General features: G+C 45.8%; 1 protein-coding gene across 4 annotated transcripts in view; it reads right to left on the bottom strand.

Moving 5' to 3' along the window:
* Positions 1-16,067, bottom strand: part of mybpc1 (myosin binding protein C1) — a 132,520-nt gene extending 116,453 nt beyond the window's left edge. For all 4 annotated transcript variants that reach the window (XM_059978534.1, XM_059978532.1, XM_059978531.1 and 1 more), the window contains exon 1: positions 15,982-16,067. In XM_059978534.1, coding sequence (XP_059834517.1) covers positions 15,982-16,006 — 25 coding nt within the window. In that variant the 5' untranslated portion in view covers positions 16,007-16,067. The remainder of the gene's footprint in view (positions 1-15,981) is intronic.
* Positions 16,068-19,049: the final 2,982 nt, after the last annotated feature.

Consider the following 19,049-nt stretch of genomic DNA (forward strand, 5'->3'; position numbering starts at 1 on the left):
AGCCCCTGAACGAAGTTCCCCATTATGTTTGCCCTAAAACTTTAAGCCATTCACCCTTAACCTATGACCTGTAGTTCTAGACTCACCCGACCTGAGGGAAAAAGCCTGCTTGCATTTGCCCTAACTATACCCCTCTATCAAATCTCCCCTCAGTCCTAACCTATTCAACATTTCCCTGTAACTCAGGTCCTTAAGTGCCAGAAATATCCTCGTAAATTTTCCATGCACTCTTAGTCTTATTGATACCTTTCCTGTATGTAGGTGACCAGAACTGCACACAATTCTCCAAATTAAGCTTCACCAATGCCTTATACAACTTCAACATAACATCCCAACTCCTGTACTCAGTACTTTGATTTTATGAAGATCAATGTAATGAAAGTTCCCTTTACAACCCTAACTCAATATCACAACATGGAAACAGGTCCTTCATCCCATCTAGCTCCTCCTGACAGTGTTGCCCTCCAAGCTGGTCCCATCTGCACGTGTTTAGCCCTGTCTCAGTTGCCCGTCGACCTCAACCTTATTCTCCTGTCACACATCTACATTAGGGGTGCAGGGTAGGTCAAGTCCAACTGATCTTGTAGAGTTTTTCGAGGAAGTTACCGGGGAAGTTGATTAAGACAAGGCAGTGGATGGTGGCTACATGGACTTTGGCGGGCCTTTGACAAGGTCCTGCATGGGAGGTTGGGCAAGAAGACGAGGTAGTAAACTGGACTGGACATTGGCTTTGTGGAAGGAACTAGAGAGTGAAAGCAGATGATTGGCCCTCTGAGGTGGAGACTTCTGACTAGTGGTGTGCTGCAGGGATCGGTGCTGGGTGTGTTATTAGTTGTCATTTATATCAATGATCTGGATGATAATGCGGTTAACTGGATCAGCAAATTTGTGGATGACACCAAGATGAGGGTGTAGTGGAGAGTGAGGAAGGCTGTCATGCCTTGCAGAGGGATCTGCGTCAGCTGGAAAAATGGCAGATGGAATCGAAGGCAGACAAGTAGGACTAACGGGGTAGGTCTTACACAGTGAACGGTAGGGCACTGAGGGGTGAAGTAAAACAAAGGAATCTGAAAATAGAGGTCCATAATTCATTGAAAGTGCAGCACAGGTAGATAGGGTTGTAATGAAAGGTTTTGGCACATTGAACTTCAATATATTGAGTGCAGGTGATGGGACATTATGTTGAAGTTGTATAAGACATTAGTGAGGCCTAATTTGGAGCATTGTGTGCAGTTTTGGTCACCTACCTACAGGAGAGATGCAAATAAGGTTGAAGGAGTACAGAGAAAATTTGGGAGGATATTGCTGGGACTGGAGGACATGAGTTATAAGGAAAGATTGAATAGGTTAGGACTGTATTCCTTAGAACATAAAAGATTGAGAGGAGATTTGATAAAGGTATACAAAATTATGAGGGGTATTGATAGGGTAAATGCAAGCAGGCTTTTTCTACTGAGGTTGGGTGGGACTACAACCAGAGATCATGGGTTAAGGGTGAAAGCTAAGAAGTTTGAGGAACATGAGGGGAAACGTCCTTGTTTTGAGGTTGAGAAAGTGTGGAATGAGCTTCCAGCACATGTCCATGTGAGCTCGATTTCAACATTTGAGAGAAGTTTGGATAGGTACATGGATGGTAGGGTTATGGAGAGCCATGGTCGCGCTGCTGGTCATTGGGAGTAGCCAGTTTAAATCCTTCAACAGATACTCGATGGGCTGAAGGGCCTGTTTCCATGCCGTACTTTTCTATAAATCTAGGGTTAACTTAAAATGGCCAATTGGTCTTCCAACTTGTACATCTTTGGGACATGAGAGAAAACTGGAGCACCTAGGGAAACCCCACACACTCACGGGGGGAGCATACAATTCCACACCCAAGGTCAGGATCAGAATCAGAGTCAGGTTTATCATCATTGAGATATTGCATGAAGTTTGTTGTTTTGTGGCAGCAGTACAGTGAAATATATAAAAAATACTCCGAGTTACAGCAAGAAATACGAGAAAATTTAGTGCCAAAAGAGAGCAAAAGAGTGAGGTAGTGGTCGTGGGCTCAGGAGTTGCTCAGAAGTGTGATGGCAGAGCGGAAGAAGCTGTTCATAACCCTCAGGTTTCTGTACCCCACCCCGATGGCAGTAATGAGAAACCAGTATGTCCCAGATCGTGAGCATCTTTAATCATGGATGCTGTCTTCTTGAGGAATTTTTTGAGGATTGAACTTGGGCTTTTAGAGCTGTGGGACGGCAACTTCACCTGCTCTCTGGTGAAGGTTTTAACTCAGACAATTATTAGTCCTAGAATAAAAATCTAGTCTCAGTATGGATGTCTGAAGCACGACATTGTTACCCTTATCCTCTCATCCCTCCTCTTCTTCTCACCCCCTACCCTCTCTCCCATGGTCCACTCTCCTCTCCTTTCAGATTCCATTTTCCTGAGCCCTTTACCTCTTCTACTCATCACCTCGCACTCCATGCCCCGCCCCCACCCATCCACTTTGCCCCTCACCTGTCATGTCCGTCAATGAGGTATCAACAAAGACTAACCTCCTCCTCCCTTACACATCCCTCTGATCACAAACGCAAGAGATTCAGTGGATGCTGGAAATCCAGAGCAACACACACACACAATGCTGGAGGAACTCAGCAGGTCAGGCAACATCCATGGGGAGGAATTAGAATCAACCTTTTGGGCTGAGACCCTTCGTCAGGACTGGAACAGAAGAGGGATGAAGCTAGCGTGAGAAGGTAGGTTGAGGGGGAGGAGTACAAGCTAACAGATGATAGGGTACGGGGAAAGTGGGTGAAGATTTAAATTTCCACTCTGGGAAATAAATGCTGGCAATCTATCCTGTCTCTGCTTCTCATGTTTTATAAACTTCTATCAGGTCACCAGCCTCCATCCCTTCAGCTGCCAGTGCTCCAAAGAAAACAACCAAAGTTTGCCTGACACACACAGACCCTTCATCGGGGTCTCTATTGTACGCCCCTCACATCGTCATGTCCCTAGTTCCTCATGCATCATATCCCAAAGCGATGTATAATCAGCAGCTAACATCTCCAATCTGTGTTCACCATCATCATGTGTCATGTTGTTGGACGAGGGCGATCACAGTCTTTCCATGACCATGATTGTTCTTGGCAAAGTTTTCCACTGAAGTGGTTTGCCATTGCCTTCTGGGCAGTGTCTTTACAAGACAGCTGACCCCAGCCATTATCAATGCTCTTCAGAGATAGTCTGCCTGGGGTCAGTGGTCACATAACCAGGACTTCAGTATACAGTATTCACTAGGGAAAAGGATCTTGGCAATTGTGGGGATGACTTACAGCAGACTGAAACACTTGATCATATAGACATAAAGGAAGATGATATGCTGGAGCTTTTGGAAAACACTAAGTTGGATAAGTCACCGGGACCGGATGGGATATACCCCAGGCTACAGTGGAAAGAGAGGGAGGAGATTGCTGAGCCTCTGGCGATGATCTTTGCATCATCAATAGGGACGGGAGATGTACCGGAGGATTGGAGGGTTGCGATCGTTGTTCCCTTGTTCAAAAAAGGGAGTAGAGATAACCCAGGAAATTAAAGACCAGTGAGTCTGACTTCAATGGTGGGCAAGTTGTCCTTATGAGAGTAGGTTGAGTGAACTCGGCCTTTTCTCCTTGGAGCGACGGAGGATGAGAGGTGACCTGATAGAGGTGTAGAAGATGATGAGGAGCATAGCCATATCATGTGGATAGCCAGAGGCTTTTTTTCCGGGGCTGAAATGGTTATCACAAGGGGCATAATTTTAAGGTGCTTGGGACTAGGTATCAAAGGGGTGTCAGGGGTAAGTTTTTCACACAGAAAGTGGTGGGTGCGTGGAAACAGCGGTGGTGGAAGCGGATACAATAGGATATTTTAAGAGCCTCTTCGATAAGTACATAGAGCTTAGAGGGCTGTGCGGTAGGGAAACTCGAGGCAGTTTCTAGAGTAGGTTGCATGGTTGGCACAACATTGTGGGCCAAAGGGCCTGTAACGTGCAGTAGGTTTCTATGTTTTATGTTCTATTGATTTGTGATGGGCACCTGCTGCTCCCATGGGTTCAAGTGCTACCTAGCAAGGGTGACGTAAGGCACTAGTGGAGGGAAGGAGCGCCTTTCACCTCCTTTGGTAGCAACGTATCTCCACCTCGCTACCCAAGGATCTGAGTTAACAACTCAGTTGGGATGAAACCTCCAGATCCTTACCTACTGCTGACACACGGCTACAGGCAGCCTGTACAAGAGCAAACATGACACCCCACACATCTCAATACAGCACTTAACGTCACACATTATTGGCAGGCACAGTGATAGATACCCGAGAAGCTCGAAGGAAGGTCACCTTCAATCAGTATCTGGTAATTTCTGAAAATGAGACCAGAGCTCCCAGCTGCTGTCTAACAGCGGGATGTCCACGCTCTGGTTCACAGTTGGAGGCTGGCCAAGACAGCAGTGGACACAGGAGAAGGTGCCCCATGAGACAGACAGCACATCCATGCGGAGGGCAAGAAAACTGAGCTTAGCTCCATATCCCCCAGTGGGATCATTACTATTAATGGGGATTCACAGTCGGAATCAGAACCAGCTTTAATATCATCACATATGTTTTGAAATTTGTTGTCTTTGTGGCAGTGGTACAAAGCAATAGACAATAATAGAAAACTGTGAATGACAGTGTGTGTGCGCGCGTGTGTGTGTATGTATATATATATATATACATAAATAAATATGATTTTTTATTTATACATATACACACACATGCACACAATGGTTAAATTAAATAAGTCGGGCAAAAATAGAAATAAAAAAGTTGTCTGGTGGTGCTCTTGGGTTCAATGTCCATTTAGGAATCAGATGGCAGAGGGGAAGAAGCTGTTCCTGAATTGGTGTGTGTGCCTTCAGGCTTCTGTATCTCCTCTCTGATGGTAACAATGAGAAGAGGGCACGTCCTGGGCGATGGGGGTCTGTAATAATGGATGCTGCTTTTTTGAGGCATCGCTTATTGGAGGATATCCTGGATACTAGAGGTTGGTGCCTATGATGGAGCTGATTAAGTCTACAATCCTCTGCAGCCGACTTTGATAAAGAAAGAAAATACAATGGATTCCAGTTGGGCCATCAGTTAAACGGGGCAGCTGCATTTTTGGGATGATTCTTAGGGAACAAAGTTCATCAGGAAAAGAGCTGGGATTCTGTTTGTTTATTTGGAACACCACTGGGATGGTGGACTGTTGCTGAACAGTTTCTAACTAGCGTCAGTCTTGTACGCTTGCATGGTCATTGGACACTATAGAGCAAACTGACTTCAAATAGCGTCAGTTAGATGTGCTTGTGTTACGTTATCTATTTGGGCCATGGATGCCGATTCAAGAAGCAGTGATTTTGGTTTTGGTTTTTATTTTGTCCTTGTGCTGGAAGGCAATGATCTGCAGTGGGTGTCTGTGCTGATTTTGGTCATTCACAGTCAATGAAAAGAACACAGCAGCCTACACTGGATGAACTCCTCTATTGATAACTATTAGGAACTAGTACACAGCTTTATAGTACTATATTAGTCTTGGTAGTGTTCTAATTTGTTCTGTATTTCATTTAAATACATAATTTGTTACTCAGTTAAATTATAGTTTTTCTTTTTTTTAATACCTTTTTAACAATTTCCTCGAAGTTTTGGTTAATTGAAGCAGTCAGTTAATTGGTCCAAAATGTCCTGGTCTCAATGTGTCCCAATAATCCGGAATCCAGTGTGCTTTACATTCTCATAGAAAGCATTTCCCTTAGGGCTCCGCAGCCTACAGAATACTAATTACTTAAAGTTCAAGTTTAATTTTCATGCAACCAGACATGAACACCCCACAAGTAGAGCCAAACAAAACAGTGTCCCTCCAGGGCCAAGGTACAAAACACAGTACCAACAGTCACACACAGCACAAAGCACACATAGCACATATAAGCACGCAGCAAAATACAGCCGCTCAAAAAAATATAATATAGCCCATGTCCCTGAGTGGCATGTCCTGTAAATCGATGGTGTATGTGTGGTATTGGCAAGATGTCTCAGCAGTCGACAGCTGAATGAATGTATGCACTGACACACCCACTACAGCTTGTCATTCCACCGATTGAACATCGGAGGGCAGCACCCACAGGTGACTATAGTGATGTACACTATGGGCATCTTGCAGAAAGCAAGATCGCACAAACATCGATGAAATCAATAACTAAATAACTTGGTTATTTTAAAGAAAAGGACACAAATTAGCTTTGCCTTGAGAAATACCAAGGATGAAATATTTCCTCCCACGTTCTAAAGCCGAGGATGTGCTGGGGGCAGCCCGCTAGTGTCACCTTGCTTCTGGCCTGAACATGGCGTGCCCACAACCCACTAACCCTAATCCATACAACTTTGGGGTGTGGGAGGAAACCAGGGCATCTGGAAGAAACCTATATAGTTGCTGGGAGAACATACAAACTCCTTATAAACAGTGTACGGAATTGAGCCCTGGTCATTGGCGCTGGAAAGTATTGCACTAGCTACTACAGTACCTTGCTGCCCAATGGGATAACAGACTATAAGAGGCTTAGAAAGAATAGATACATGGGGACATTAAAAACTAGGGGGCAGAGATTTAAGTTTTAAAGGGGACCCAAGATGTAAATTTATTGCACACTGACAATGGGTAATATCCAGAATACACTGGCAGTGAAGGCAGTGGAATCAGATAAGTTTAATATTCATTTAGACGGGGAGTTTAGTGAGGGAGTGTGAGTGGATTTGGTTTTAGTGTGACTGGGCAGTGGTGTAAATCTTCACAGTGCCAGCAATCACCGATCAGGGTTCCAGTCCTGCCCCTGTCTGTAAGGAGTCTGTACGTTCTCTCCATGGGGGTTACCTCCGGCCACTCTGGTTTCTTGTCTTCTACATTCCAGCGATGTGCGAAGAAGGAACGGTCGATGTTTTGAGTCAAGGTACTGTATCAGGACCGGATTCATGCACCTGCAGCTCATTCCATAGATATGTTATGAAAAACTTGCTCTTCAAGCTCCTCTCACCTTAAATCTATGGCCTCCAGAATGGCAGAGCAGCCTAGCGGTCTGCGTAACACTTTACTGCACCACCACTGAGCACATTTACAAGGAGCACTGTCACAGGAAAGTAGCATCCATCATCAGGGACCCCCATCACTCAGGCCAACCTTTCTCCTCACTCCTGCCTTCAAGAAGGAGGTACAGAAGCCTTCAGGAACAGTTATTACCCCCCAAACATTGGGATAACTTTTATTTATTGATTGATTCATTGATTGAGATCCAACGTGGAACAGTCCCCTCTGGTCCTTTGAGCAGTGCCTCTGGCAAATACTGATTTAAACCTAGTTTAATCACGGGTCAATGTGCTATGACCAAATAACCCACCAACCAGAACAACTTTCAGCTGCGGGGGTGGGGGGGGGGGAATCTGGAGGACCCAGAGGAAATGATGGGTCACATGAAGAATGTACAAACTCCTTACTGGGAGCAGCGGGAATTGAACCCAGGTGCTAACCACTACGCCCCCATTCACTCACTCCAAACACTGAAGTGATTCCACTTCCAGTGACTCTACAACTCATGTTCTCCATGTTTATAGTTTATTTATTTTATTTTATTTCTTTTCTTTATGTATTTGCACAGTTTGTTCTCTTTTGCATATTGGTTGTTTGTCCATCTCCAGTGAGATTTTTCATCGATTCTATTGAATTTCTTTCTATTTACTGTGAATGCCTGCAAAAAGCTGAATTTCAGAGTTGTATATGGTGACATATATCTAGTTTGATAATAAATTTACTCTGAACGTTGAGCTTATAGCACCAGTGATCAGAAGGCTGGGATTCAATTCCCATCGCTGTCTGTGAGCTTGTACGTTTTCTCCGTGACGTACGGGTTAGGGTTAGTAGGTGGTAGGCCTGTTACGTTGGCGCCAGAAGAGTGGCCACTCTTGCGGGCTGCCACCGCACATCCAACTGTGACGCAGTGATGCAAACGATGCTTCTCACTACGTTTCAATACTTGTGCCACCTAAAGGTGATCTTTAATCTTCCCCAGTGTGTACACCTGCTGGGCAGAAATGCAGCACGGCCTTTCCTGCTCAAACACTCTACAACTCACTGAGAAAGGAGCCTGTTATTAATAGCCTCAGCTCTGGCACAAGCCCCGGACTCTCTTTGATATCCTCCCCAGTGCCTCAATAAACGTGTTGTGACATAGCATCAGGTTAGCTTCAGGAATGTGAATGAGTCTCAGGGAGTCGGGTCACTCTCCTTGCTGGAACATTCATCACCAAGGACCCTTTCATCGATGGGCTGATTCACTTCTATCCATGTGATACACCTCCAACCAATCAGAAACCAAGCTGCCTCATTGTCATCCAGATGGGTAACTTAATGCTGGCAGCTGTAATAAATTGATTGCAGGCCCCATCTTTATCTCCCTAACAAACAGGTAAACAAGGAGGTTGACAGAAATAAAAACAATTATTTTTAACCATTCCCCTGACTTCTCTCAGCTTTTGCTCCTAGTCCTGCCCAGAAAATTGATGCTCGGGAGGCAAAGAGCAGGGCTACCTGGAGAATGGTGATTCCGGCCATGTTTAAATTCTGCAGCAGGGACTGAGTTCCTGAATCAGTCTCATTCCTCATCAGTCCCGCGACTCCGCAGATTTCACACAGGGGCTTCATCTGAGCAGACGAACTGGATTGTTGTTAAATCCCTTCTAGTTGACTCAGGGAATGTCCTTACTCTGGCGGGGGGGGGGGGGGGCGCGAGAGACTTAGTGTGGTTAACGTCTAAGCTGTCAGAAGAAACTAGAAAGTAACAACAAATGCCAGAAGTACCAGTAACACCCATTCCCTGTAAATAAATAGGGAGAGATACAATGGCCAAACGGACTATCGTATAACATTGAACATAGAACATTACAGCACAGTACAGGGCCTTTTAGTCCCACACCGTCAAATCGGGAACAGTTATTACCCTACAATTATCAGGTCTGGATAACTTCACTCTCCTCAACTCTGAACTGACTCTACAACCTATGGACTTACTTTCAGGGTTCTACAACTTTAATCTCAGTGTTTTATTTCTATTTATCTATCCACCCATCCTTTTCTATTGGCACAGTTTGTCTTCTTTTGCACATCGGTTGTTTGTCAGTCTGTGCTGGTGTAAGGTTTTTCATTGTCTCTATATAGTTCTTTGTTCGACCTTGAATGCCCACAAGAAAATGAATCTCTTGTGGTAGCATATGGTGATATGTATATATACTTTGATAATAAATTTACTTTGAACCTTTTAACCTACTTTAAGATCAGTCTAACCTTTCCCTCCCCCGTAACCCTCTATTTTCCTGTCATCCATGTGCCTATCTGGAAGTTTCTTAAGTGTCCCTAATGTATCTGGCTCTATCAAGTCAAGTCAAGTCAACTTTTATTGTCATTTCGACTATAACTGCTGGTACAGTGCATAGTAAAAATGAGACAACGTTTTTCAGGACCATGGTGTTAACGTGACACAGTACAAAAACTAGACTGAACTACGTAGTAAAAAAACAACACAGAGATAGCTACACTAGACCACAGACCTACACTGGACCCATCACCACCCCTGACAGGGCATTCCACACACTCATCTCCCTCTGTCTTCCCCTACTATACTTTAAAATTATACCTGCTTGTGTTAGCCATTTCTGCCCTGGGAAAAAGTCACTGTCTGCCCACTACATCTGTGCCTCGGATCATCGGGTCAATGGGATGGAGGTACGTTGGGCGGGAGAGAGCTGTAACACCCCCCACATACCCAGATGCAGAATCAGAATCAGATTCAGTATCACTGCTATATGTCACGAAATTTGTTGTTTAGCAGCCAAAGTACATAATAATAAAATACTATAAATTACAACAAGTATTTATTAAAAATAATTTAAATAAGTAGTAAAAAAGAGCAAAGGTAATATTGAGGTAGTGCTCATGGGTTCATTGTCTGTTCAGAAATCTGGTGGCAATGGGGCAGAAGCTGTTCCTGAAACAGTGAGTGTGTACCTTTAGGCTCCTGTGCCTCCTTCCTGATGGCAGCAATGAGTTGACGGCATGTCCTGGGCGATGGGGGTTCTTAATGAAGATACTGTGTGAAATCTCCATCTTGGAGGATCTATCTGGGCCTGGAATACTGATGCAAGCATGAAGAAGGCAGACCAGTGACTCTGCTTTGGTAGGAGTTTGAGGAGATTGGATACGTCCCCAAAGACATACACAAGTTTCCGCAGGTGGAGAACATTCTGACTGTCTGATATGGAGGTTCCAATCCAACAGGATCACAAGAGGCTGTAGGGGGTTGTAGCTCTATTATGGGTTCAATCCTCTCCACCATCAAAGACATCTTCAAGTGAAAGTGCTTCGCGAAGGTGGCATTGATCACTAAGGACTCTCACCATCCAGGACATGCCCTCTTCTTATTACTACCATCTGGGAGAAGATACAGGAGCCTGAAGACCAACACTCTATTCAGAATCACTATTTGGAAACAGCTTCTTCTCCCTCAGATTTCAGAATGGTCCATGAACTCTATCTCATTATTTCTTGTGTTTGGACTATTTTTTATAGTTTATAGTAATTTTGTGAGTTTACAATGTACTGTTGCCACAAAACAACAAACTTCACATTAACTAAGCCAGTGATAAGACAGGGGCAGCATGGCGGTGTAGCCGTTGGCATAATGGTCTACATTGTCAGCGATTGGGGTTCAATTCCCACCACTGTTCGTAAAGAGTTCTCTCAGTGACCTCGGGGGTTTCCTCCAGATGCTCCGATTTCAGACCAGTTTTTGTGGGTGTGCCGTATTTGATGCTAGAAGCACAGTGACACTTGTGGCCTGCTCCCTGCACATCCTCCGACTCCGTTGGTCATGACGTAAATGATGCATTTCTCTGTATGCTGCTGCCATCAGGTAGAAAGTACAAGAGCCCCAAGACTCACACCGTCTGGATAAAGAACACTTACCACCCCTCAACCAACAGGCTCCTGATCAAAGGGGATACAGTAAGCACACTCACTTGCCCATCCATTGAGATGTTCCCACAACCACTGATCTCACTTTAAGGACTCTGTATCCCATTATCTCATGCTCTCATTATTTATTTCTATTTAGAAACATAGAAACATAGAAAACCTACAGCACAATACAGGCCCTTCAGCCCACAAAGCTGTGCTGAACATATCCTTACCTTAGAAATGACCTAGGGTTATCTCCTCTGCACCCTTTCTATGGTTTCCATATTTATATTTGCATTTGCACAGTCTTCTGCACTCTGGCTGATCTTTCATTGATCCTGTTTTAGATACTATTCTGTGCTGACACTGGTTACGAGGAACAGCCTGATCCTGGTTGTGGACAGTAGCCATGGGCAGAGAGTGGGAGGGTTGTGACTGGAGACGTGGCGCTGAATTGCAGCCCGAAGCCCTAATCCGGTCTTCATTTTTCATTTGCCCTGAAGAGCTGTCGGCAGCCAGTGACGTACTGACAGGCAGCAGCTGTACAACACATCCTGGTTCGCCAGGCCCTGGGACAGGGTGCTGACAGCCAGTAGAAGATATTTAATCCAATTTGATTCACTCCACTATAATTGGAATTGCAAAGCCCCTGCGCCGTTGTGACTGAGGCGCTTTGACCCCACTCGCTGGTTGAGGAGGCTTCATTCACCTCTCTCCTCATCCTGAAATAACTCAAGAATGTGAAAGAGAAAATGGGAGAAAAGAGAAACGTAGAGATAGAAAGATCAATCCTGTCTCTGTAGGAGCTTTCAAACACCCCAGCATATCCCAAACTGTTTTAATACCCACTGAGTATTTCCGAAGTGCGTAAGAGTTACCAAATAGTCAGTGGATGCAAACACCCTTATAGTGAACTGCAATGTTTGTGACCAACACAGTCCGAGGATGTGCTGGGGAGCCCACAAGTATCGTCATGCTTTTGACACCAACATAGCATGTCCACCTCCTACTAACCCTAACCCATAGGAAACCGGAGCACCCGTAGAAACCCACGCAGTCTCGAGGAGAATGTACCATCTCCTTCCAGACAGCAGCGGGAACTGAACCTGATCACTGGCACTGTAAAGCACTGCACTAATGGCTACACTACCATGTCACCCTCAGACCCTTCAGTCTGAGAGATCCCAGCCCTAACCCGGAACCCTTACAGGCACAGCAGGTGAGAAAGAGAGAGACGAGTGAACACCAACAAGGTGATAACAGCTGACAGAAAAAGGCTGGCAGAGAGGGAGGAGGAAATTCTGTTATTCCATTGCTAAGTTCCTTACATTCCTTCGTCCACAGTTTCCAGGATCCTATCCGTCCTCCAATTCCCCGGAATGATAAGCCAACACACAGTAGATTTCACTAAGCAGAAGTTCAAAGTTCAAAAGTCCTAAGTAAATTAATTATCAAAGTACATATATGTTACTATATACTACCCTGAAATTGATCTTCTTGCAGACATTTACAGGAAAACATAGAAATATGATAGAATTTATGAAAAAACTATGTATAACTAAAAGTGACAACCAATGTGCAAAGAAGACAAATTGTGCAAGTTAAAATAAATAAGTAGCACTGAGAAGATTGAGAAAGTATGGATGCATGGGATCCAAGGGGACATTGCTTTGTGGATCCAGAACTGGCCTGCCCACAGAAGGCAAAGAGTGGTTGTAGACAGGTCATATTGTGCATGGAGGTCGGTCACTAGTGGGGTGCTTCAGAGATCTGTTCTGGGATCCTTACTCTGTGATTTTTATAAATGATCTGGATGAGGAAGTGAAGGGAGGGATTAGTAAGTTTGCTGATGACACTAAGATTGGAGGTGTGGATAGTGTGGAGGGCTGTCAGAGGTTACAGCGGGACATTGATGGGTTGCAAAACTGGGCTGAGAAGTGGCAGATGGAGTTCAACCCAGATAAGTGTGAAGTGGTTCATTTTGGTAGGTCAAATATGATGGAAAATATAGTATTAATACTAAGACTCTTGGCAGTGTGAAGGATCAGAGGGATCTTGGGGTCCGAGTCCATAGGACGCTCAAAGCAGCTGTGCAGGTTGTCTCTGTGGTTAAGAAGGCATACGGTGTATTGGCCTTCATCAATCATGGAATTGAATTTAGGAGCTGAGAGGTACTGTTGTAGCTATATAGGACCCTAGTCAGACCCCACTTGGAGTACTGTGCTCAGTTCTAGTCTCCTCACTACAGGAGGGATGTGGAAACCATAGAAAAGGTGCAGAGGAGATTTACAAGGATGTTGCCTGGATTGGAGAGCATGCCTTATGAGAATAGGTTGAATGAACTCGGCCTTTTTTCCTTGGAGTGACAGAGGATGAGAGGTGATCTGATAGAGGTGTATAAGATGATGAGAGGCATTGACAGTCAGAGGCCTTTTCCCAGGGCTGAAATGGTTGCCACAAGAGGACACAGGTTTAAGGTGCTGGGTGGTAGGTACAGAGATGTCAGGGGTAAGTTTTTTACTCAGAGAGTGGTGTGTGTGTGGAATGGACTGCAGGCAACAGTGGTGGAGCCGGATATGATAGGGTCTTTTAAGAGCCTTTTGGATGGGTACATGAGGGCAATAGGTAAGCCTAGTAATTTCTAAGGTAAGGATATATTTGGCACAGCATTGTAGGCTGAAGGGCCTGTATTGTGCTGTAGGTTTTCTATGTTTCTGTGTTTCTAAGGTGAGTTGTAGAGTCCTTGAAAGTGAGTCTACAGGTTGTGGAATCTGTTCAGTGTTGTCGAGAGTGAAGCTATCCACACTGGTTCAAGGGTCTGATGGTTGTAGGGTAATAACAGTTCCTGAAGCTGATAGTGAGGGAAATTGGTCCCAAGTGTGACCATAACCTTCATGAACAGAGACACAGAAGACTTGAAATGCCAAAATGCAGAGGAATATACGAGCGGAGGGAGCGTTATCACACAAACATTAGAATCAGCCTGTTCTGCTGAGTTCCTCCAGTAGTCTGTGTGTTGCTGTGGACTCCATCTCCTTGGTGTGTCCAATGTGCTGGCAGGTCTCAGCAGGTCCATCAGCATCTGTGGGGAAAAGCGAACAGTGTCCACCACAGATGCTGCTCCACCTGCAGGGTTCCTCCAGCAGATTGCTTGTTGCTGGATCAAAGTGTAGGTTCATGGGGATGGGGAGGGAAGAGAAAGGTTTGGACAGGCAATGATTGAGTGAATGAATTCTAAAACAGAGGAAGAATGGTGCATGGCCAAATGGAGATTGGAAGGGTGAGTGCAGGCAAAGATGGGAATTGGAATTAGAATTGTATTTTTATTATCATATGTAAAGATTAGCTTTATTTGTCACATGTACCCTGAATATACAGTGAAAGATACACGCACCAGTGTAGCATGTCCACAAATCACTAACCCTAACCTGTTCGTCTTTGGACAGTGGGAGGAAACCGGAGCAACAGGAGGAAATTCACATGGTCATGAGGAGAATGTATAAACTCCTTACAGAGAGTGATGGAATTACAGAGAGAGACGGAATTAAGCCTGGTCTGTTGGAGCTGCAAAGTGTTCTACCCCACAATGTACCTAGATACAGTGAAATCATGTCTTGCATACTGTCCATACAGATCAGATCATTGCACAGTGTACTGAAATAGTACAAGGTAAAACAATAACAGAGTGCAGAAGAAAGTGTACTAGAACTTTAAATAGCATTGATTAAAATCAGGAGGGGCAGTAACATAGACAGTAACAGTCTTTTCCCCAGGGTAGGGGAAACTAAATCTAGGGGGCAAAGGGTTAGGGTTAGGGTGAGGGGCCAGAGAGGCAACTTCTTCACACAGAGGGTGGTGAGTCTATGGATATAGTTGAGGCAGGTACAATAGTATCATTTAAGAGGAACTTGGAGAGGTCCATGGAGGGCTGAGGTTTGCATAGATACAGGCTGAATGCAGGAAATTGGGACAGGCTGGGTTGGCACTGTGGTCAGTATGGACTGGATGAGCTGAAGGGCCTGTATTGCTCTATGATTCTAAGAATATGGATGCTGGCTGCACAGACTTGGGTAATGTGTCAACCCTGAGATGGGACGGGACGAGGACAGGTCCTCAGTGGACAGCAGATAAGCAGGAGATTCTGCAGATGCTGGAAATCCCGAGCAACACCCAGGAGCTCAGCAGATCAGGCAGCGTCCTTGAAAAGCACAGAACTAAGGAAGGGTCTGGACCAGAAACATCAACTGTTCAACCCGAAGGGTTTCGGCCCGAAACGCCGACTGTACTCTTTTCCATAGATGCTGCCTGGCCTGCTGAATCCCTCCAGCATTTTGTGTGTGTTGCTCGGATTTCCCGCATCTGCAGATTTTCTCTTGTTTACCATGCAGTGTCCAGGCTGGGTCTTTATTCCTTGGAAAGTGGGAGAATGAGGAGCTGGGTTAAAGACCAGGAGCGGCTTAAATAAGGTGGACCCTAACAGGTTTTTCCCCAGGGTAGGGGAGACCAAAACTAGGGGGCATGGGTTTCGAGTGAGAAGGGAAAGATTTAAAAAGGGGCGCGGGAGGTAACGTTTTCATACACTGGGAGTGGTGAGTGTGTGGAACGAGCTGCCGGAGAAGTGGTTCCATCAGATACAACAGCGTCGGAGCGAAGAGAGGAGCGGTGATTGGAATAAGTGTGTCCAACGCAGTCATTTGGCCGACATGGACTGTGTGGGCCGAATGGCCTGCATTTGTGCAGAATAGACAACGAACTCCGTAACTTCTCGCTTTGCCAACCTATTACCCGTGCGGTAACTGTCCAGGAAGCCGCAGCCTGTTTGCTGTTTGCCTTTTAACTGCGTGAAACCCGCAATATTCGGGGGAATCCCGGACAATATGACTGTATTCAAGAAACGCTCGGCGGGGCAGCAGAGGTGAGTTGTATGCTCCCCGGTTGTCTGACCTTACCTGTCTTTTTCACCGGTTCTGGCATGGCTAGTGTTAGTCCCCCGCGCGTTCCTCTGGCCACTCGCGGTTCACAACATGACCCTCTGGAGGGGATGCAAAGACGGAGACAGAAGACAATTGCCCATCTTCCTATTTATACCGAGCCGTCAGAGTGCCCGCCTCCCGCCCGCTGTGGAAAGGCGGGCGCCGGGGACGCCAGCTGCAGCTCCCACTTCATTCGGGGCGGTGAGACCCGCACCGCTTCCAGCGACAATATGAAACTCTATTTACAAAGTCAGTCTGTGTCGAGAACGTTGTGTTTGGAGGATTGCTTTCATTGTGTTTTTAGTAGATCCGGAGAAACAATAATTTTGTCCTCCTTTACTCCTGTGTACTGAAGAGAGGCAGCAAAAAATGTGAATAGAACGGGGGAGGGGGGGTGTGTGTTAGTGAGTGAGTGTGTGTGTGTTTGTGAGTGAGAAAGTGTGTGAGAGAGGGGAGTGTGTGTGTGTGTGAGTGAGTGAGTGTGTGTGTGAGTGAGTGAGTGTGTGAGAGAGGGGAGTGTGTGTGTTTGTGAGGAAGAAAGTGTGTGTGAGAGAGGGAGGGAGTGTGTGAGTGAGAGAGGGGAGTGTGTGTGTTTGTGAGTGAGAAAGTGTGTGAGAGAGGGGAGTGTGTGTGTTTGTGAGGAAGAAAGTGTGTGTGAGAGAGGGGAGTGTGCGTGTTCGTGAGTGAGAAAGTGTGTGAGAGAGGGGAGTGTGTGTGTTTGTGAGGACGAAAGTGTGTGTGAGAGAGAGGGAGTGTGTGAGAGAGAGGGGAGAGTGTGTGTGTTTGAGAGTGAGAGAGGGGAGTGTGTGTGTTTGTGAGTGAGAAAGTGTGTGTGAGAGAGAGGGAGTGTGTGAGAGAGAGGGGAGAGTGTGTGTGTTTGAGAGTGAGAGAGGGGAGTGTGTGTGTTTGTGAGGACTAAAGTGTGTGAGAGAGAGAGGGAGTGTGTGAGTGAGTGAGGGGAATGTGTGTGTTTGTGAGTGAGAGTGTGTGAGAGAGGGGAGTGTGTGTGTTTGTGAGGAAGAAAGTGTGTGTGAGAGAGGGAGGGAGTGTGTGAGTGAGAGAGGGGAGTGTATGTGTTTGTGAGTGAGAGAGGGGTGTGTGTGTGAGTGAGTGAGGGGGAATGTGTGTGTTTGTGAGTGAGAGTGTGTGTGAGAGGGAGGGAGTGTGTGAGTGAGTGAGGGGGAATGCGTGTGTTTGTGAGTGAGAGTGTGTGTGAGAGAGGGAGGGAGTGTGTGAGAGAGAGGGGAGTGTGTGTGTTTGTGAGTGAAAGTGTGTGAGAGAGGGGAGTGTGTGTGTTTGTGAGGAAGAAAGAGTGTGTGAGTGAGAGAGGGGAGTGTGCGTGTTTGTGAGTGAGAGGGGAGTGTGTGTGAGTGAGTGAGGGGGAATGCGTGTGTTTGTGAGTGAGAGTGTGTGTGAGAGAGGGAGGGGGAATGCGTGTGTTTGTGAATGAGAGTGTCTGTGAGAGAGGGAGGGAGTGTGTGAGTGAGAGAGGGGTGTGTGTGTGAGTGAGTGGGGGGAATGTGTGTGTTTGTGAGTGAGAGTGTGTGTGAGAGGGAGGGAGTGTGTGAGTGAGTAAGGGGGAATGTGTGTGTTTGTGAGGAAGAAAATGTGTGAGAGAGGGGAGTGTGTGTGTTTGTGAGTGAGAGTGTGTGTGAGAGAGGGAGGGAGTGTGTGTCTGCAGTTTGTATGTGTGTGAGGGAGAGAAATAGAGAGGGAAAGAGAGTGAATGAGTGAGAAGAAAAGAGTGACTAAGTGAGGAGAGAGCGAGAGAAGGAATTTTCAGAATCTACAGTCGCAGGTTTGAAACTAACTGTGTAAGACAGAAGTACGTCCCTCACAGTTAACAGGGATTTGCATTTCGATAGCGCCTTCACTTACTGCGAGGAAGGTTAGAAGCGCTCTTGGTTATTAGAGAGCAACACATACAAAATGCTGGATTAATTCAACAGGTCAGGCAGTACCTATGGAGAGGAATAAACAGTCTACGTTTCGGGCCGAGGCCGACATTTGGACTGATGTGCACAGGTCCACCCTTTCATACATCGGTCAGCTACCTCTCTGCCCTTCAAACATAACACTGGTCAGATACTTCGGTCAGATACCAGACTTCCTTGTCACTGAATAAGATCATGTCTGAGCTCCCCCCCCCCACTTGTAGTTTCCCCTACTAATCATTAAAGAGTCATACAGCTCAGAAACAGGCTTTTCAGCCCATCTAGTCAATACTAGACCCACTACCTGCAACTGCCCATGTCTCTCCAAATCCCTCTCATCCATGTACCTGTCTTTTACCTTGCTGAGCTCACGAACACTACCTTACTATTTCTACTATCTTTGGCACTGCTCATTTATTATATATTTCTCATTATAATTTATAGTATGGTTTATGTATTGCACTCTACTGCTGTTGCAAAACAACAAATTTCATGAGGTTGTCAGTGATAATAGACCTGATTCTGATTCTGATGCATGTGTCTCGGGCAGCTCATTCCACACACAATGTATGTATTTTGTAGAGCAATGCAGGCCATTCAGTCTATCCAGTCTATGCTGATCACTGTACCCAACCAGCGAGTCTCAATTTCCTGCATTCGGCCCATCTCCAGCTCAGCCTCGCCCCTCCACGTACCTGTCCAGGTGATGCAACTGTACCCGTCTCAACCACTTCCTCTGGCAGCTTGTTCCATACACTCTGCATGAAGAAGTTATTCACTCAGGTGCCTTTTAAACCTTTCCCCTCTCACCCTAAGCCTATGCCCATCTAATTTAGGATATCTCTACCTTGTAAACTTTATCTATGCCCATCATGATTTTAAAAGCCTCTTTATAAGGTCGCCCCTCATTCTCCAATGTCCCAAGTAACATTTAAGGGAAGCTCAGAGAGGTCATTAACTGGAAGGATCTGCTCTGGGTGCAGGTAAATGGGATTGATGAAGGGTCTCAGCTGCTCATTTGCCCCCATAGATGCTGCCTGACCTGCTGAGATCCTCTGGCATTTTGTGTGTGCTTTTTCATCTCTGTTGAGAAACAAGCTTACTTTGACT

This window comes from Hypanus sabinus, chromosome 8 (genome assembly GCF_030144855.1).
Source record: "Hypanus sabinus isolate sHypSab1 chromosome 8, sHypSab1.hap1, whole genome shotgun sequence".
Taxonomy (NCBI): Eukaryota; Metazoa; Chordata; class Chondrichthyes; order Myliobatiformes; family Dasyatidae; genus Hypanus; species Hypanus sabinus.